General features: G+C 37.7%; 2 protein-coding genes across 5 annotated transcripts in view; one reads left to right on the forward strand and one right to left on the reverse strand.

The window, feature by feature from the left end:
• tfr1b (transferrin receptor 1b) overlaps positions 1-15,172 on the reverse strand; it is a 90,709-nt gene extending 75,537 nt beyond the window's left edge. The window contains exon 1 of one of the 2 annotated variants that reach the window (XM_061965124.1): positions 15,031-15,172. The gene's annotated coding sequence lies outside the window, so the exon portion shown is untranslated. The remainder of the gene's footprint in view (positions 1-15,030) is intronic. The other variant, XM_061965125.1, reaches the window with a different exon arrangement.
• The window catches only part of sh3kbp1 (SH3-domain kinase binding protein 1), a 73,910-nt gene that overhangs the window by 47,845 nt on the left and 3,700 nt on the right, over positions 1-22,365 (forward strand). Inside the window, exons 8-18 of one of the 3 annotated variants that reach the window (XM_061965132.1) lie at positions 12,495-12,564; positions 12,717-12,811; positions 12,909-13,004; positions 15,051-15,102; positions 15,179-15,250; positions 17,995-18,133; positions 18,205-18,275; positions 18,342-18,448; positions 18,519-18,638; positions 18,749-18,966; positions 19,041-19,104. In XM_061965132.1, the coding sequence (XP_061821116.1) occupies positions 12,495-12,564; positions 12,717-12,811; positions 12,909-13,004; positions 15,051-15,102; positions 15,179-15,250; positions 17,995-18,133; positions 18,205-18,275; positions 18,342-18,448; positions 18,519-18,638; positions 18,749-18,966; positions 19,041-19,104 (1,104 nt within the window). The remainder of the gene's footprint in view (positions 1-12,494; positions 12,565-12,716; positions 12,812-12,908; positions 13,005-15,050; positions 15,103-15,178; positions 15,251-17,994; positions 18,134-18,204; positions 18,276-18,341; positions 18,449-18,518; positions 18,639-18,748; positions 18,967-19,040; positions 19,105-22,365) is intronic. The other 2 variants (XM_072913517.1, XM_072913518.1) reach the window with 2 other exon arrangements.

Consider the following 22,365-nt stretch of genomic DNA (forward strand, 5'->3'; position numbering starts at 1 on the left):
GGTCAGTGAAACTCGAGTCTTTGTTTAGCACTGTGACTCCGTAAAACTGGGGTCGTCATCAACCATGAGTCAGTTAAACTCAAGTCGTTGTAGAGCATCTGTGAGTGAGTGAAACTTGAGTTTTCATCAAACCGTGAGTCAGTGAAACTCGAGTCTTTGTTGAGCACATGTCGGTCAGTAAAACCTTAAGTCTTTGTTTACCATCTATTAGTGAGTGGAACTCAAGTCTTTGTTGAGCACCTGTGAGTCAGTGAAACTCAAGTCTTTGTTCAGCACATGTGTGTGAGTGAAACTCAAATCTTCATCAATCCATGAGTCAGGGAAACCAGAGTCTTTATCATCCCATCGGTCAGTGAAACTCAAATCTTTGTTCTGCAGATGTGAGTGAGTGAATCTCAAATCATCCATCCATGAGTCAGTGAAACTAAAGTCTTTGTTCAGCACGTGTATGAGTGAAACTCAAATCTTCATCAAACCATGAGTCAGGGAAACTCAAGTCTTTATCATCCCATCAGTCAGGGAAACTTAAGTCTTTGTTCAGCAAATGTGAGTGAGTGAATCGCAAATCATCAATCAATGAGTCAGTGAAACTCTAGGTCTTTCTTTCGCACCTGTGCGTGAGTGAATCTTGAGTCTTTATCAATCCGTGGTCAGAGAAACTTAAATCTTTGTTGCGCATCCGCCAGTCACTGAAACTTAAGGGGTCTTTGTGGCGGACCCATGAGTCAGTAAAACTTGAGCCTTCATCAACCATGAGTCAGGTAAACTCAGGTCTATTTTGAGCACCTGTGAGTCAGTAAAACTTAAGAATTAACAACTCGTAACTCTGTGAAACTCATGTCTTCGTCAACCTGTCAGTCAGCGAAATTCCAGTCTTTGTCAACCCGTGATTCAGCCAAACCCGAGCTTGCGTCGGGCCAGTGAAACTTGAGTCCTTTGTCAACCCGTAGGTCAGTGAAATTCAAGTCTTGATTAACCTGTGATTAAGTGAAACTCGAATCTTCATCAACCAGTGAGTAAGATAAACTTAAGTCTTTTTTTGAGCACCTGTGAGTCAGTGAAACTCAAGTCTTTATTAGCACGTGTGAGTGAAACTCAAGTCTTTATCAACTTGTGAGTCAGTAAAATTCAAGTACTCATTAACCTGTGATTAAATGAAACTTGAGTCTTTGTAGAGCACCCTTGAGTCGGTGAAATTGGTAAGTTTTGAACAACTTAATTTTTTCGACTACATACTTCTATTAATAAGCTAATGCTAACTTCTTTAGCATTAATTGAGGCTCTACTGAAGAGAACAGTGTTTGTTTAATGTGTCCCTCCAAAATAAGAGCATCAGTATGTGTGTGGTTAGCAAAATGATGACTGAAACTGAGGCCCTGGGTGGTTCAAGGTTTGCCTGAACAGAGCTGCATGTGTGTGTTGGGGACACAACCGAGCCTTGTGACTGTTTTCCTGTGGAAGAGTCTCCTCCCTGCTTCCACAAACATGGAGGGATCCACTCAGCCTCCAAGACAACGAGGCCTTTTAATGACGTGCACGCACACACACACACGCTTCATAATTCAGTTAGCTCTTCTTATTTGTGAAACCTGATCTCATCTCTAATTAGCTATGGGACAACACTACTCACCAGAGAGTAATTAAAGTACTCTTGTTTTCTTTTAAAGATGATTCTGTTGATTGCAAGTGTATGGAAGGCTTAGAGGAGGGGTGTCCCAATTACGACCCGCAGGCCAAGTGTGTCCGTCTTAAATTTGGCCCGCCAATAGTCATGAGTCAAATAGGGAATTTTGCCCTAACGGAGATTGCTTTCCTTTTAAGAGACTGCCTTTGTAGCTGCCAGTTTGCTACTATAAAATGGACAATGCGAGTAATTCAAGTAAATGACATTTATTATGCTCAGAATGTAACAATGTGCAGCATTACTCATATGACCTAATACAAACAACCTTCCCTAGTCATGGTGCAAAAACAAAAAAAAAAAAAAAACATTCCAACCATCACAAAACACAGTCACACATAACAAAACCTGCTCACTGAACTTTGTGGATATTATAAAAAATGTCCATGCACCATAACAAATTCAAAATCACACACCCATTTAAATCCATTACAAAGCATTGTGGGAAAATATAGTCTCCACAATTGTTTGGCGAATTTTAGCTGCTTGATATTTCTGATTGATTACCAACTTTTAAGGAGGTTGTCATGGAATAATACAAAAGATAGGAGTCAAACTTTCACATACTATCAATATTCAATAATATTCATATAATATGTACATGCACACACACACACACACACACACACACACACACACACACACACACACACACACACACACACACACACACACACATATATCCATCCATCCATTTTCTACCGCTTATTCCCTTTGGGGTCGCGGGGGCGCTGGAGCCTATCTCAGCTACAATCGGGCGGAAGGCGGTCTACACCCTGGACAAGTCGCCACCTCATCGCAGCACACACACATACACACACACACACATATATATATATACATATACATATATATTAGGGCTGCAACTAACGATTAATTTGATAATCGATTAATCTGTCGATTATTACTTCGATTAGTCGATTAATAATCGGATAAAAGAGACAAACTACATTTCTATCCTTTCCAGTATTTTATTGGGGGAAAAAACAGCATACTGGCACCATACTTATTGTGATTATTGTTTCTCAGCTGTTTGTACATGTTGCAGTTTATAAATAAAGGTTTATATATTAAAATAATAATAATAATAATTGGATGTATAAGGAATGTAAAGTGATTAATTTAAAAAAATCAGATTATCACACTCTAAAGCTGTGATTAATCATGATTAATCATCGGTTTTTATTTGCTTGCATGAAGAAATACCCCAATATTTGGGTACAAATGCAATTTAGTAGTCAGAATGTCATACAGGAAGGTTTGTTTAATGTCTTACTGAACTGCAAGTCATTGACAACTGGGTGAAAATAAATATAGTAAAAATTAAGTGCACATTTTGAAAGTCTTTCCAGTTTGCAATAATCTTGCAAACAAGGTACAGTTACTAATGGATAATGTAGCAAACACACACATAAACAACTTAACATAGTGCACCATTTACTCTTCTTTTGTTCAAACAGTTGTTGAAACAAACAAACTTGCTGACCTTTTTCAGATGACAATGCTGATCTCTTTTTTTGGTACAATGCGACCCCAGCTCCTTGTGATTACTTTCAGATGTCCAACGTTCTCCAGGAAGCAAATTAAATTCACATGTAGTCTGTAGTTGCAAGTTGATGCTTTTTTTTGTGTAGTACAGTTGGTTTACCTTTGCTGTAATTGTGCCTCTTCAAGCTATTGTACGACAGATCAGCTGTGGTGATATGAATGACATCTACTTACAGGACTTGGTCTTCACAGATGTTAATGTCCTACATGCGGTGGCTGTCCGTTTAACAAAGGCATGTTTAGCTTAACTGTGCTACCTTTGTTGACAACATTGTATCAGTAAACTTTGCCAACGTAGCGTTCTTCTCTGCTTCTTGTGGACAGAGGTGGGTAGAGTAGCCAGAAATTGTACTCAAGTAAGAGTACTGTTACTTTAGAGATTTATTACTCAAGTAAAAGTAAGGAGTAGTCTCCCAAATATTTACTTGAGTAAAAGTAAAAAGTATGTTTTGAAAAAACTACTCAAGTACTGAGTAACTGATGAGTAACATACACACACATATCATATATATATATATATATATATATATATATATACATACACCCATATATATATATACACACACACATTTATATATATATATATATATATACATATATACATATATATATATATACACACACACATATATATATACAGTATATAATTTATATTTATTTATTTTGCCGTTTTTGTTTACATGTTAAAGGTGTTTTAATGAATATACATGCATGTTTAACACATATAGATTCCTTTCTTTCATGAAGACAAGAATATAAGTTGGTGTATTACCTGATTCTGATGACTTGCATTGATTGTAATCAGACAGTAGTGCTGATAGCGTCCACGTTTTCAAATGGGAGGAGAAAAAAAGTTCCTCCTTTCTGTCTAATACCACATGAAAGTGGTTGGTTTTTGGCATTTTATTTGTCCAGCTTCCATATTCGTTTTTATACACTTTACAAGAAATACATTGGCGGCAAACTCCGTAGCTGGCTAGCTTGTTTGCGCTGGCTTTCGGAGACTCTTGTTTTGAAAGCGCAGGCGCAATGGAGCGGCACTTTTATTGTGAAGACAGGAACTGTGCAGTCAGTCTTTAGGCTTTTGACGGGATGTACGGTTGAAATAAAAAAGAGTATTTTTTCCTTCACACTTTTGATTGATTGACTGAAACTTTTATTAGTAGATTGCACAGTACAGTATATATTCCGTACAATTGACCACTAAATGGTAACACCCCAATAAGTTTTTCAACTTGTTTAAGTCAGGTCATGTGACCGCCTGGCTCTGTTTGATTGGTCCAACGTCACCAGTGACTGCATCTGATTGGTGGAACGGAGTGAACGTCACCAGTGATTGTATTTGTTGAAACGCAGGCACTATGACAGACCAAAACAAACAAAGCGTGCATTAACAGATCGATAAAAATTAGTAGCGAGTAGCGAGCTGAATGTAGATAAAAGTAGCGGAGTAAAAGTAGCGTTTCTTCTCTATAAATATACTCAAGTAAAAGTAAACGTATGTTGCATTAAAACTACTCTTAGAAGTACAATTTATCCCAAAAGTTACTCAAGTCGATGTAACGGAGTAAATGTAGCGCGTTACTACCCACCTCTGCTTGTGGATGTAGCTCCCATTCATGCTAGGACACAAAAAAAGTCTCCAGTATCCCCAGGAAAAGTCATTAGATTTGTCACTAGTAGCTGTTTACAAAAGAAGTCGCCAAGAGGATTTACAACACTGTCGGCGCCATCCTTGAGTACGTGTTTCGCTTCAAGATGGTATTTTAAACTTGAAGTGCTCAGATGATAAAAACGTTTGTCGCTGCGATACCAACAGGTTACCTTAGTTTTATCCAAAGTTCTGTTTTGAAGTGAAATTTTCCTAAGCGCAATCACAGACAGTGTGACAAACCCATGATTCATATTTGATAACGCGATAATTTATTTTTATTACTCACATGCGTTAACGTTGACAGCCTGAATATATATATATATATATATATATATATATATATATATATATACATATATATATATATATATATGTTAATGTACCTATATATATATATATATATATATATATATATATATATATATATATATATATATATATATATATATATATATATATATTAGGGCTGTGAATCTTTGGGTGTCCCACGATTCGATTCAATATCGATTCTTGGGGTCACGATTCGATTCAAAATCGATTTTTTTTTTCAATTCAACACAAAACTTGATTCAAAAACTATTTTTTTCCCGATTCAAAAGGATTCTCTATTCATTCAATACGTAGGATTTCAGCAGGATCTACCCCAGTCTGCTGACATGCAAGCAGAGTAGTAGATTTTTGTAAAAAGCTTTTATAATTATAAAGGACAATGTTTTATCAACTGATTGCAATAATGTAAATTTGTTTTAACTATTAAATGAACCAAAAATATGACTTATTTTATCTTTGTGAAAATATTGGACACAGTGTGTTGTCAAGCTTATGAGATGCGATGCAAGTGTAAGCCACTGTGACACTATTCTTTTTTATTTTTTTTAAATAAATGTCTAATGATAATGTCAATGAGGGATTTTTAATCACTGCTTTGTTGAAATTGTAACTAATATTGATACTGTTGTTAATAATATTCATTTTTGTTTCACTACTTTTGGATTGTTCTGTGTCGTGTTTGTGTCTCCTCTCAATTGCTCTGTTTATTGCAGTTCTGAGTGTTGCTGGGTCGGGTTTGGTTTTGGAATTGGATTGCATTGTTATGGTATTGCTGTGTATTGTTTTGTTGGATTGATTAATAAAAAAAAAAAAAAAAATCAATAAAAAAAAAAAAGAGAATCGATTCTGAATCGCACAACGTGAGATTAGATTTTTAGAAAAAATTAGATTTTTTCCCACACCCTTATATATATATATATATATATATATATATATATATATATATATATATATATATATATATATATATATATATATATATATATATATATATATATATATAATTACTTCACATGCGGTCGGCTTTCGGCCCTCGACCAAACTTTTTAACCCAATGCGGCCCACAAGTCAAAAAGTTTGGATACCCCTGGCTTAGCCTGTCAGAGTATTCATTAGAAAATGGCAGTATTGCAGTACAGTACATCCACTTTGTCTGCTTTCAATTGCAAATAATGAAGTTTGTTGAATAGTATCAGAAATAGAAAGTGGTTTTGATAGCGCTCCCTGTAGGACGAAAAGAGTGCTGCAGCTATGATTCCAGCAGAGTCTCACAAGTCAATACTCAACAATTTCAATCAGACAATACGCAATTTTGTGTAAGTGCAACACTGTACACTGTATGCCTGTAATTGTCCATCCATCCATCCATTTTCTACCGCTTATTCTCTTCGGGGTCGCGGGGGGCGCTGGAGCCTATCTCAGCTAAAATCGGGCGGAAGGCGGGGTACACCCTGGACAAGTCGCCACCTCATCGCAGGGCCAACACAGATAGACAGACAACATTCACACTCACATTCACACACTAGGGCCAATTTAGTGTTGCCAATCAACCTATCCCCAGGTGCATGTTTTTGGAGGTGGGAGGAAGCCGTAATGTGGCCAGAAATGGTACTGCAATCATGGTCAAAATTCTGTAGTCCCCTCCCACTCTCCATGACCGAGGTTGCCAGATACGCAGCCGAATCCGAATCCTACTCCAAGGAACGTCAAATGGCAATCGACGAGTCCTACACTGTAGGTTTCTCTTGTTTATGCTTCTTGCAAGATGGTTTACTAAGTAATTATGCCACATTTTACTGATGTCCATTAGCCAAATGTATTTGTAAAGTTGCGCAGCAATATTTTTGTCGGGAGTCGGGACAGATTATTGGCATTACCCTGATAAAATGTCTAGTTTGACCGCATGGCCCACCATTGAAATAATGATATATAATAATATATCATGTACTGCGATGAGGTGGCGACTTGTCCAGGGTGTACACCGCCTTCCGCCCGATTGTAGCTGAGATAGGCTCCAGCGCCCCCCGCGACCCCGAAGGGAATAAGCGGTAGAAAATGGATGGATGGATGGATATATCATGCATTATAAATCGCATAGGCCTACTTTGATGGCAAGCCAAGGCCAACAGTAAAATTACCGCCACATTTAGTTCAGCATAACCCCATGTTGCATCCAACCTGATGCACTGCATTCTCTTCCATGTACGAACATCACCATCTTTCAGTGCAGAGTGCAATTCTATGAGCCAACCCACGTTACGCAAAAACAACGTTATGCATAAATCATATAGCCTACTACCATGTCAAAGCACAAAGTAGAAAATCATTGTGCCAAGCAAATACCACCCCATACAGGTAAAAGCCAGTAAATTAGAATATTTTGAAAAACTTGATTTATTTCAGTAATTGCATTCAAAAGGTGTAACTTGTACATTATATTTATTCATTGCACACAGACTGATGCATTCAAATGTTTATTTCATTTAATTTTGATGATTTGAAGTGGCAACAAATGAAAATCCAAAATTCCGTGTGTCACAAAATTAGAATATTACTTAAGGCTAATACAAAAAAGGGATTTTTAGAAATGTTGGCCAACTGAAAAGAATGAAAATGAAAAATATGAGCATGTACAATACTCAATACTTGGTTGGAGCTCCTTTTGCCTCAATTACTGCGTTAATGCGGCGTGGCATGGAGTCGATGAGTTTCTGGCACTGCTCAGGTGTTATGAGAGCCCAGGTTGCTCTGATAGTGGCCTTCAACTCTTCTGCGTTTTTGGGTCTGGCATTCTGCATCTTCCTTTTCACAATACCCCACAGATTTTCTATGGGGCTAAGGTCAGGGGAGTTGGCGGGCCAATTTAGAACAGAAATACCATGGTCCGTAAACCAGGCACGGGTAGATTTTGCGCTGTGTGCAGGCGCCAAGTCCTGTTGGAACTTGAAATCTCCATCTCCATAGAGCAGGTCAGCAGCAGGAAGCATGAAGTGCTCTAAAACTTGCTGGTAGACGGCTGCGTTGATCCTGGATCTCAGGAAACAGAGTGGACCGACACCAGCAGATGACATGGCACCCCAAACCATCACTGATGGTGGAAACTTTACACTAGACTTCAGGCAACGTGGATCCTGTGCCTCTCCTGTCTTCCTCCAGACTCTGGGACCTCGATTTCCAAAAGAAATGCAAAATTTGCATGGTTGGGTGATGGTTTGGGGTGCCATGTCATCTGCTGGTGTCGGTCCACTCTGTTTCCTGAGATCCAGGGTCAACGCAGCCGTCTACCAGCAAGTTTTAGAGCACTTCATGCTTCCTGCTGCTGACCTGCTCTATGGAGATGGAGATTTCAAGTTCCAACAGGACTTGGCGCCTGCACACAGCGCAAAATCTACCCGTGCCTGGTTTACGGACCATGGTATTTCTGTTCTAAATTGGCCCGCCAACTCCCCTGACCTTAGCCCCATAGAAAATCTGTGGGGTATTGTGAAAAGGAAGATGCAGAATGCCAGACCCAAAAACGCAGAAGAGTTGAAGGCCACTATCAGAGCAACCTGGGCTCTCATAACACCTGAGCAGTGCCAGAAACTCATCGACTCCATGCCATGCCGCATTAACGCAGTAATTGAGGCAAAAGGAGCTCCAACCAAGTATTGAGTATTGTACATGCTCATATTTTTCATTTTCATACTTTTCAGTTGGCCAACATTTCTAAAAATCCCTTTTTTGTATTAGCCTTAAGTAATATTCTAATTTTGTGACACACGGAATTTTGGATTTTCATTTGTTGCCACTTCAAATCATCAAAATTAAATGAAATAAACATTTGAATGCATCAGTCTGTGTGCAATGAATAAATATAATGTACAAGTTACACCTTTTGAATGCAATTACTGAAATAAATCAAGTTTTTCAAAATATTCTAATTTACTGGCTTTTACCTGAATGTGTTAGATGCACATACAGTACCAGAAACCGCAATTAGCCGTGCTAATGTTGGAACTAGAGATGTCCGATAATATCGGCCTGCCGATATAATCGGCCGATAAATGCGTTCAAATGTAATATCGGAAATTATCGGTATCGTTTTTTTTATTATCGGTATCGTTTTTTTTGTTTGTTTGTTTTTAATTAAATCAACATAAAAAACACAAGATACGTTTACAATTAGTGCACAAACCCAAAAAACCTTCTTCCCCCATTCACACTCATTCACACAAAAGGGTTGTTTCTTTCTGTTATTAAAATTTCTGGTTCCTCCATTATATATCAATATATAACAATACAGTCTGCAAGGGATACAGTTCGTAAGCACACATGATTGTGCGTGCTGCTGGTCCACTAATAGTACTAACCTTTAACAGTTAATTTTACTCATTTTCATTAATTACTAGTTTCAATGTTTTTGTATTGTTTTACTTTATTTTTTATTCAAGAAAATGTTTTTAATTTATTTGTTTTATTTTATTTTATAAAAATTTTTTTAAAGTACCTTATCTTCACCATACCTGGTTGTCCAAATTAGGCATAATAATGTGTTAATTCCACGACTGTATATATCGGTATCGGTAATTATAGAGTTGGACAATATCGGAATATCGGCTATCGGCAAAAAAACATTATCGGACATCCCGAGTTGGAACCCATTTCCTCAGCGTATCAGCATATTGAGAAGGAAATAGGCACTGACACTACCCATATCCACATAGGTTTATTTGTCGAAAATATATTTTGCCCTGGCAGTTGGATGACACATTGACATACAGGCTAACAGGCATATATTTCCCCCATTAGCCTATATGTCGATGGGTCATTGACCGGGCTAGCATGCTAAAAGCATTACACTAGGAGCTGAGCATCACACGAAGCATTCGTTGCACGAACATACTAGCTTTGTTAGACAAGATCATACCTGTAGACCGTATTGGACAATATAGTTTACATACGAAATGTCCATTTCCATTTATTACAAGTAATAAGAAAACGTAAATACCTATCAAGGAGGAAATTAGCCTCTGCCTTCAATCGTGTCCAGCTTTCAAAGGCATCCTCGTTTTGTTCCTGGCTTTGTCATGAATAAGTTGAGAGTTGTAACGACGCCTTTTAGATTTACTAAGGTCTGACATGTTTAGTAACTTTACCAGTGGCAGTAGCTCAACAAAAAGGGCGGTGCGTAACTGGCAACCTGGATGTGACACACTCACAGACTTTTTAATTGGTCAAACGGGGGAGGGCGGGGCATCGAAATGAAAACTAAAAAATATTTCGGGGCTGTAAATCTAATTTTGAAATGAGCATATCCCAGCTGAACTACTGTTATCAGTTATAGAGGTATTCGGAAAGAACATGATTTATTAATGCCTTTTGGGATATTAGCGCCATTTAATGATGACTTGACATGAAATTATTACATATGGCACCTTTATAATGTGTTTAATAACTCCGAGAGGTATAATATAGGGTTTGGGCTTTTTAGACTTAGACTTAGACAAACTTTATTGATCCACAAGGGAAACTGTTCCACACAGTAGCTCAGTTTCAAAGGTTGGAAAGCGTAAGGATGAAAGAATAATGCAGGTATTAAGTAGACAAAAAATGTACCATAGTAGCAATATTAGGGATGTCCGATAATGGCTTTTTGCCGATATCCTGATATTGTCAGAGTATGTTGGTGACGAACCCCAAGATGCAGAGATGGCAGGTTTTGTCCAGGAAAACATGATTTAATTTAACACTATAGCAAAAAAAAAAAAAAAGGGTACAAACAAAAGGCGCGCACAAGACGGAGAACAAACTTGGCTATGAACTAAAATAGCACAAAGGCTAACTGTCGACAAGAAACAAAAACACTTACTGTGACACGAAGGAACTATGACATGAGCACAGTGGACAAAAGTAGACAGAGCTACAACGACAAGTATTATGACAGGTAGTAGTGACAATAATCCAGCACTGACTGGAGAGGAAGGCAGGTTCAAATAGCAGCTAGCTGATTGACACCAGGTGTGGCCAGGTGCCAATCAGCCACAGCTGAGGGGACAAAGCACTCAGGGAGATAATCAGGAAATAACCAAAATAAGAGCGCTGACAGGAAACAAAGACAGGAAAAACCAAAACCTAACTGAACTGTCAGTGACAAACCTGACAGATATTGTCCAACTCTTGAATTACCGATACCGATATCAACCAATACCGATATCAACCGATATATGCAGCCGTGGAATTAACACATTATTATGCCTAATTTGGCCAACCAGGTGTGCTGTAGATAAGGTACTTTAAAAAAAAAAAAAAAAAAAATAAGATAAATAAATTAAAAACATTTTCTTGAATAAAAAAGAAAGTAAAACAATATAAAAACAGTTACATAGAAACTAGTAATTAATGAAAATTAGTAAAATTAACTGTTAAGGAATAGTACTATTAGTGGGCCAACAGCACACACAATCATGTGTGCTTACATGCTGTATCCCTTGCAGACTGTATTGATATATATTGATATATAATGTAGGAACCAGAATATTAATAACAGAAAGAAACAACCCTTTTGTGTGAATGAGTGTGAATGAGTGTAAATGGGGGAGGGAAGTTTTTTCGGTTGGTGCACTAATTGTAAGTGTATCTTGTGTTTTTTATGTTGAGTTAATTAAAAGAAACCAAAAAAAAAAAACAACAATACCGATAATAAAAAAACCTATACCGATAATTTCCGATATTACATTTTAACGCATTTATCTCTAGGCAATATCAAATATAACATATATGTAATATTGACATATTATATATACAGTATATAATATATACTGATGTATTATATTATTATATTTTTATATATTGTATAACATTTTTGTGGGTGCGTCTGGTTATTCGCAGGGGGCCTCGGAACGTAACCCCTATTATTCCCTCAGCAGTGCTTCCTAATAAATCTCTGTCACTCTGTAAAATTTCTCACGATCCCCCAAAATGTAACTACTATTTAGAACCTAATAATATTTATTAATTTCTCTGTGTGTGTTCATTCCTGTCACAAACTTCTCCATCTCTTTGCTTCCCTTAGTTCTGTACACACGCGTTCCTGTGTACTTACTACTTCTACTGGGTTGATTAGATAGAGCACTGTTGCCACCTAGCTGCAGCCTTTTGTATCATACTAACATGAATACTAGAGTGTAGACAGAAATAATACAAATACCCCCTGCTGCCTCACTATTAAATAGGGATATATTTTGAGTCAAAAACAACGGTTCCTTGAGGCTAAATCAAAGGACTCCTTGTGTCTCCCAGGTCGTTGAGGGCAAAACGGCGAGTGCAAGTGCCGACAACATGAAGGGTGATTCCGACGGCAGAGGAAAAGGTGATCTTAGCTCACATTTATTAATGATACATTCCAAAACCTGCTGTGTTAACGAACTTGCGGGGAAAACCCGGCATTTAAGATCAAACTGCTTCTGAAATTGTTTTGTTTTTGGCAGTTTTATTGACTGGTTTCTGTGGAATCCATTTTAGGAGCAGAGCTGTGCAAAGTCCTCTTTCCGTACGAGGCGCAGAACGAGGATGAGCTGACAATCAAAGAGGGCGAAATCGTCGCCATAGTCACCAAGGTGATTGATGGATTTGGAGAGTCGGGCTCGTTTTGCGCGTGATTTTTGTTTTGTTTGTTTGTTAGTTGAAATCTCGGACCTACTGTGTCCCACGCAGGACTGTGCTGACACCGGCTGGTGGATGGGGGAGATCGGAGGAAGGCAGGGAGTCTTCCCGGATAACTTTGTCAAGCTGCTGGAAGCCGAGAAAAAGGTGACGGTTGTAGCGATGCTTTCTGTCCCTGAAGTAGTGTTGTCCAATACCAATATTTTGGTACCGGTACCGTTACCAAAATGTCGATACTTTTTTGGTACTTTTCTAAATAAAGGGGACAACAAAAAATTGCATTATTGGCTTTATTTTAACAAAAAATCTTAGTTTACATTAAACATATGTTTCTTATTGCACGTTTGTCCTTAAATAAAATAGTGAACATACAAGACAACTTGTCTTTTGTTAGTAAGCAAGCAAACAAAGACTCCTAATTAGTCTGCTGACATATGCAGTAACATATTGTGTCATTTATCATTCTATTATTTTGTCAAAATTATTAAGGACAAGTGGTAGAAAATGAATTATTAATCTACTTGTTAATTTACTGTTAATATCTGCTTACTTTCTCTTTTAACATGTGTTAAAATGTAATAATCACTTATTCTTCTGTTGTTTGATACTTTACATTAGTTTTGGATGATATCACAAATGTGGGTATCAATCCGATACCAAGTAGTTACAGGATCATACATCGGTCATATTCAAAGTCCTCATGTGTCCAGGGACATATTTCCTGAGTTTATAAACATAGTATAAAGTTTTAAAAAACTGAAAAAAGATGTTGTGATGCCAAAAAATATCAACGTAATCATAGTAGTATCGACTAGCTACTGTACTTGGTATCATTACAGTGGATTTTAGGTGTAGATCAGTGGTTCTTAACCTTGTTGGAGGTACCGAACCCCACCAGTTTCATATGCGCATTCACCGAACCCTTCTTTAGTGAAAAACTAAATGTTGTTTTTTTGAAATTCAAAACAAAGTTATATGTTTTTGGTAACACTTTAGTATGGGGAACTTAATTGAGAGTTTCATGGACATTAGGGGAACATATTCTAAGTAACAAAGACTTAATTTAGAGTTTTTTGGACACTAGGGGAACATATTCTAAGTAAAAAAGACTTAATTTAGAGTTATTTGGTTAGGGTTAGAGGGTTAGGGTTATAATAAGGCCATGCAGAATAAGGCATTAATAAGTACTTAATAATGACTAGTTAAGAGCCAATATGTTACTAATTTGCATGTTAATAAGCAACTAATTAATGGTGAATATGTTCCCCATACTAAAGTGTTACCATGTTTTATTACTGGTGCACAAAATGAACCGTGCATGAACATCACCTTGTTCAAACAACAAAACCAACACAGTGCATAAACTCACAACAAATTACACAAATCAGTGTGGCTTCTGCTGTTGTCGTATCCGTAATACGCCGATAGGGAGAAGTTTTTATTTACATGATGAGTCGGGTGTGTCTTGACCTCCGCCGAACCCCTAAGCCCGACTCACCGAACCCCTAGGGTTCGATCGAACCCAGGTTAAGAACCACTGGTGTAGATCCACCAATGGCGTTTGTTTACATTGTGACGCCGGTGAGCTACGGTGTGTAGTGAAGCATGTTTAGCTATTCCTCGTCCTGCAGGGATGACACTTGTAAGAAACTTACTTTATTTGTCACCATGGACGCGAGGATTAGTGATTTAGAAGTAGCTAAAACACTGCCGACTGGGGCTGGACTTTAGCCGCTAGCTAGCTAGCCAGCCATGTCTTAAAGCACCTCTTCCGGTGGGTGTTTCAGTGTTATAACTTCACCTTTATCGTTAGTTTTTAAGCCAAAATGCGTCCGTTTTCCCTTTTCTGTCTACACACTGTGTCTGCTTGTAAGTACTCCGTGATTGTGTGCTGCCGAACATGCTCCTCTGCTCGTAAACCAGCAAAGACACGACGTGACGACGACGGGTGCACGGGGGGTGGCGCAAGGGTACTTTTCAGAGGCGGTATAGTACCGAATATGATTCATTAGTATCGCGGTACTATACTAATACTGGTATACCGTACAACCCTACCCTGATGTAAACACTAAATAAAGTAACCAGTAAATACTGTAGGTGATACACTTATTTTGCGAAAAATGACCCTAAAATAAGTGACTCTGTTGGTGTGTCCATGTGTGAGGTGACTCACTCTCAGTTGTGTCTTTGCAGAGACCAAAGAAGCCGCCTCCTCCCAGCGCCCCGTCGGCCAAACACACAGCAGGTAAACATCTCCCTCTTTTGTTCCCGCGTGTATGTAGTTATCCAGAAGCCACGACGTGACCAAATGTGACCTGTAGACAAAAAGTCGGATGTTAAGAAGGTTCCACCAGAGCGGCCCGAGCAGCTGCCGCAGAGAGACCAGGATCGAGGTATACCGACCCGACAAACTGGTCCTGCTCGGCCAGTCGCTTCTCACCTGAGCTAATAATCAAGGAATTAACAATTTTCTTTATACAGTGGCATCTATTAGAGCATGTGCCTCTAATTGACTACATTCACTTTTCATTCTTTTGACACTAACAGTTATGAGCCGCCTGCTTATTTGCACTCCAAATCTATCTTTGTCTGTCTGTTTCAATTATTTATTACAAGTATGGTAATCATAAACTATCCAGGTTTTGTAAATATATTTCTAATGTAACATTTCTTAATGTCATAGTATTGATTATTGATGGCCCCACTATAGACTGGATTCTCACATTATTAACTGTATCCACTCGGCATCTATTGCACCGGTCACCCATTGGGGGTCCCCACATCTGCGGTCCCTTCCAAGGTTTCTCATTGTTCACATTGGGTTGAGTTTTTTCTTGCCCTGATGTGGTATTTTAAAGTTAAGTTAAAGTTAAAGTAACAATGATAGTCACACACACACTAGGTGTGGTGAAATGTGTCCTCTGCATTCGACCCATCCCCTTGTTCACCCATCTGGGAGGTGAGGGGAGCAGTGGGCAGTAGCGGTGGCCGCGCTCGAGAATCATTTTGGTGATTTGGTGATCTGATGTCATTGTGGCTTGTGCAGCCCTTCGAGACATCTGTGATTAAGGGCTTTGATTGATTGATTATTATTAATATTATCATTTTTAATTAAAGTTAGATTTTTACATATCTAATTCTTATAATTTGCCTGATCATACAATATTGTTACATTTTTCAGTTTTTGTATTTTTAAATATCAAGACAAAAAATAATGGCTTTCGATTTTTAGACTTTTGACTGAATTTTTATACAGCAAAATGCACGTGTACTTTATTATTAAGACAAATTTTCATTATAAATTTGATCAATTTTAACTTAATAATATGAATCATGTTTTTCATTTACAGAATAGCTAGTCTTTAAATGTTACATTTTCTCAGATTTAATTATATTGTTAATATAGTGTATATATGTATATTAGTAAACCCATCCATCCATTTTCTACCGCTTACCCCTTTCGGAGTCACGGCGGGTGCGGGAGCCTATCTCAGCTGCATTCGGGCGGAAGGCGGCGCACACCCTGGACAAGTCGCCACCTCATCGCAGGGCCAACACAGATAGACAGACAACATTCACACTGACATTCACACACTAGGGCCAATTTAGTGTTGCCAATCAACCTATCCCCAGGTGCATGTCTTTGGAGGTGGGAAGAAGCCGGAGTACCCGGAGGGAACCCACGCAGTCACGGGGAGAACATGCAAACTCCACACAGAAAGATCTTGAGCGCAGGGTCGAACCCAGGACCTTCGTATTGTGAGGCAGACCCACTAACCCCTCTGTCACCGTGCTGCCCATATTAGTAAACCATTATTTATTATTATTTATCTTATAAATAAATACTTTTAGCCTACTGTGACTCTAATGAGAAGCGGTATAGAAAAAGGATGGATTTTTGTAATCACCAGCATTATATTTCAATTAGGGATGTCCGATAATGGCTTTTTGCCGATATCCGATATTGTCCAACTCTTTAATTACCGATACCGATATCAACCGATATTGATATCAACCAATATATACAGTTGTGGAATTAACACATTATTATGCCTAATTTGGACAACCAGGTATGGTGAAGATAAGGTACCTTTTTTAAAAATGTATAAAATAAAATAAGATAAATAAATTAAAAACATTTCCTTGAATAAAAAAGAAAGTAAAACAATATAAAAACAGTTACATAGAAACTAGTAATTAATGAAAATTTGTCAAATTAACTGTTAAAGGTTAGTACTATTAGTGGACCAGCAGCACGCACAATCATGTGTGCTTACGGACTGCATCCCTTGCAGACTGTATTGATATATATTGATAATAATGTATATATTGATATAATGTAGGAACCAGAATATTAATAACAGAAAGAAACAACCCTTTTGCGTGAATGAGTGTGAATGGGGGTGGGAGGTTTTTTGGGTTGGTGCACTAATTGTAAGTGTATCTTGTGTTTTTTATGTTGATTTAATAAAATAAAAAAAATAAAAAAAACAACAAAAAAACGATACCGATAAAAAAAAACGATGCCGACAATTTCCGATATTACATTTTAAAGAATTTATCGTCCGATAATATCGGCAGGCCGATATTATGGGACATCTCTAATTTCAATTTAATAAATGACTAACAATGTATGTCTATTATCTAAAAGGTGCATTTTTAAAAGTCACCAGCAGAGGGAGACTAACAAAAATGAGATGACTGACGTCCTTTTCACAATTAACAAAATGTCCTTTACTTTGATCTCATCAACAACAAGAAAGTCTAGATTCCATCCATCCATCCATTTTCTACCGCTTATTCCCTTCGGGGTCGCGGGGGGCGCTGGAGCCTATCTCAGCTACAATCGGGCGGAAGGCGGGGCACACCCTGGACAAGTCACCACCTCATCGCAGGGCCAACACAGATAGACAGACAACATTCACACTCACATTCACACACTAGGGCCAATTTAGTGTTGCCAATCAACCTATCCCCAGGTGCATGTCTTCATTTCAATATATTCTATACTTTCACTTCCGGTTTCCTTCCCTCACTTCCTGTTTCCTTCCATCACATCTTCCTGGTCCACAATGCTACTTTAAGGTCATTTGTTAGTGTAGTAAATTGCATATTTATCCATTACCTGTGTGTGTAGGTGAGGAGGTGAACGTGGGCGACCTCCCCAAGCCGTCCCTCCCGTCCGTCCTTCCCAAGAAACCCTTCCTTACAAAGACAAGCTCCTCCTCTTCCTCCTCACAACCCCCAAGGCGCCCCGAGAGACCGCCCACTTTGGCGTCAGTACACACTCGTACCTGCATGCGCCTGTTTCTCCTTACTCTTCCCTAATGTGTGTGTGTCTGCTCAGGTGTGAAAGCCCCAAGTCTGAGGGCGGGGCTTCCACGCCTGACTCCGCCCTTGACAGGTCACATGACACCGGTGAGCGTCGAATGAGATTAGGATAACGCGGGCATCTTTTTTTAAAATGCAAATGTGTGTATGCAGATCTAGACCTGGACGCCGTGGTGCCGTCGGCGGAGAAGCTCAGTCACCCGACGGCGACCCGGCCCAGGGTCACGGACCGCCGGCCTCGCTCACAGATCATCACATCGGTGAGGACGTCTCACTCTGGCTTTGTTGCGACAAAATCTGGAAGACAGGTTTTTTTTTCTTTCTTTACAGTTGTCGCTGTCCAGCGTCGACGTGGACCACCCGGCGCCGGAAGACAGGAAAGAGAGGGATCGAAACAAGGAGGCTCAAGAACCCGTCCAGTTTGCCAGGAAAGGACTTCCTGCCATTTCTGTACGCAGTTTCAGCGTTAACACTAATTTGTTGTTTTTAAGCTATGCCCAGCAGGGGGCGCCACACATGGTAGCTCTAACCTACTGTCTACCATCCTGACTACATATCAGGTACCTGAGGGTAAAGCGCCCCTGGCCGCCAAGTCCTCCTCGTCCCTCAACCCGCCAAACTGCGGCGGCCATCGTCCCGCCTCTCCGTCTTCCTCCTCGGGTCTGAGCCCCTCCCCCGAGCTGCGGAACTCGCCCGTGACTCCGCCCACGCTGGAAGACCTCAGGAACCAGGTGCGCGAGCTGAGGACCTCTGTGGAGCTGCTGAAGAGCCAACACAGGTCTGTATTACATATAAAACGCGTGTTCATGTGTGTAAGTGCACACATCCCTAATGTGTGTGTGTGTGTTTCAGGCAGGAGATGAAGCAGCTGACCAACACGCTAGATGAGGAGAAGAAGATTCGCCTCGGTTTACAGGTGAGACACATTGAGTAGAATGACACCTTTTACGTTCACGGCAAAACATTTTTTTTTTAAAACGAAAGAAAAACTATTTCCATGCCAAAAACCCCACAGGAAAATACTTGAATTTTAATACTGCTTTTTATAGAAAGTGCTTTTATAAGGTGAATACGCTCCATATTTCATAATTTACTATATTATCGGAAAAATAATAAGTTAAAAAGTTAAAGTACCGATGATTGTCACACACACACACTAGGTGTGCCGAAATTATTCTCTGCATTTGACCCATTCCCCTTGATCACCCCCCCCCCCGGGAGGTGAGGGGAGCAGTGAGCAGCAGCTCATTTTTGGCGATTTAACCCCCAATGATGCTGATTGCTAAGCACGGAGGTAATGGGTCCCATTTTTATAGTCTTTTGTATGACTCGGCCGGGGTTTGAACTCACAACCTACCGATCTCAGGGCGGACACTCTAACCACTACGCCAGTGGTTCTCAACCTTTTCTCAGTGATGTACCCCCTGTGAACATTTTTTTAATTCAAGTACCCCCTAATCAGAGCAAAGCATTTTTGGTTGAAAAAAAGAGATAAAGAAGTAAAATACAGCACTATGTCATCAGTTTCTGATTTATTAAATTGTATAACAGTGCAAAATATTGCTCATTTGTAGTGGTCTTTCTTGAACTATTTGGAAAAAAAGATATAAAATTAACTAAAAACTTGTTGAAAAATAAACAAGTGATTCAATTATAAATAAAGATTTCTACACATAGAAGTAATCATCAACTTAAAGTGCCCTCTTTGGGGATTGTAATAGAGATCCATCTGGATTCATGAACTTAATTCTAAACATTTCTTCACAGAAAAAGACACCTTTAACATCAATATTTATGGAACTTGTCTACAAAAAAATCTAGCTGTCAACACTGAATATTGCATTGTTGCATTGTAATGAATAGAATAGCCTACTTCATTTGATGTTCAGTTTATGAACTTACATTCATATTTTGTTGAAGTATTATTCAATACATATATTTATAAAGGATTTTTGAATTGTTGCTATTTTTAGAATATTTAAAAAAAATCTCACGTACCCCTTGGCATACCTTCAAGTACCCCCAGGGGTTCGCGTACCCCCATTTGAGAACCACTGCACTAGGCCACTGAGTAGGTGGCAATACTGAATACAAACTGTGCTTCAGTTCTGTTTATAACATAAGATCTTTGGCCAAAATTTTGATTTTTATGCTATTGAATAAAATTCTTCAAAAAATAGGCGATTATGATAAAATGTAACCTCAATTTACGAACAAGTGGTTCTTAAACATGGTTTGTAAATCGAAAAGTTTGTATAGTGAAGCAGAGTTCTCCATAAGAAACAGTGTAAACAAGGAATATGTGGTTCAAGCCTCGACAAAAGTATATATTTGAGTAAAAAAATAAGCACACTTTGAAAACACTTTAATGTATAGGTAGGTGTACAGTATATATGTGTGTATATATTAGGGGTGTGGGAAAAAATCGATTCGAATTCAAATCGCGATTCTCACGTTGCACGATTCAGTATCGATTCTCATTTTTCAAAAATCGATTTATATTTTAATTTTTAATTTTTTTTTATTAATCAATCCAACAAAATAATACAAAGCAATACCATAACAATGCAATCCAATTCCAAAACCAAACCCGACCCAGCAACACTCAGAGCAATTGAGAGGACACACAAACACGACACAGAACAATCCAAGAGTAGTGAAACAAAAATGAATATTATCAACAACAGTATCAATATTAGTAACAATTTCAACATAGCAGTGATTAAAAATCCCTCATTGACATTATCATTAGACATTTATATATATAAAAAAAAAAGAACAATAGTGTCACAATGGCTTACACTTGCATCGCATCTCATAAGCTTGACAACACACTGTGTCCAATATTTTCACAAAGATAAAATAAGTCATATTTTTGGTTCATTTAATAGTTAAAACAAATTTACATTATTGTAATCAGTTGATAAAACATTGTCCTTTACAATTATAAAAGCTTTTTACAAAAATCTACTACTCTGCTTGCATGTCAGCAGACTGGGGTAGATCCTGCTGAAATCCTATGTATTGAATGAATAGAGAATCCTTTTGAATCGGAAAAATATCGTTTTTGAATATATATATATATATATATATATATATATATATATATATATATATATATATATATACATATATATACACACACACACACACACACATATATATACACACACACACACACACACACATATATACACAATTATATATATATATATATATATATATATATATATATATATATATATATATATATATATATATATATATTAGGGCTGCAACTAACAACTAATTTCATAATCGATTATTACTTCGATTAATCGATTAATAATCGGATACAAGAAACAAACTACATTTCTATCCTTTCCAGTATTTTATTGGGAAAAAAAACCCAGCATACTGGCACCATACTTATTTTGATTATTGTTTCTCAGCTGTTTGTAAATGTTGCAGTTTATAAATAAAGGTTTATAAAAAAAATAAAAAAAATAAAAAGTAGCCTTTGCCCATACGCATAGCATAGATTTAACAAATCGATGACTAAATTAATCGCCTACTATTTTTATAATCGATTTTAATCGATTTAATCGATTAGTTGTTGCAGCCCTAATGTATATATATATATATATATATATATATATATATATATATATATATATATATATATATATATATATATATATATATATATATATACACATACATACACATATAGACAATTATATAAACATGTACACAATTATATATGCAATTATATACACATATATACCATTTAATAAACATGTACACAATTATATACACATATGCAATTATATACACCTATACACACATATAGACACACATATACATACATACACACACATATACATACATACGTACATACATACATACGTACGGAGTTACAACTTGCTGGAAACCGCTATGTTCGGGACTGTTGTGCTATGATTATCACCGAAACCTGGCTTTTTTTCATGTATATATTCATTTCACACCATATTCATTGCACTTCTACATTTTTTATATTTTTATATATTTGCACATTGTTTTTCTAGCATGCACACATCGCACTGTATGGAATGGCCTCAATCTCGTTACCTTGCGTAATGACAATAAAGCTGATTCTGATACATATATATATATATATATATATATATATATATATATATATATATATATATAT

Source organism: Nerophis lumbriciformis, linkage group LG07 (genome assembly GCF_033978685.3).
Source record: "Nerophis lumbriciformis linkage group LG07, RoL_Nlum_v2.1, whole genome shotgun sequence".
Lineage (NCBI taxonomy): Eukaryota > Metazoa > Chordata > Actinopteri > Syngnathiformes > Syngnathidae > Nerophis > Nerophis lumbriciformis.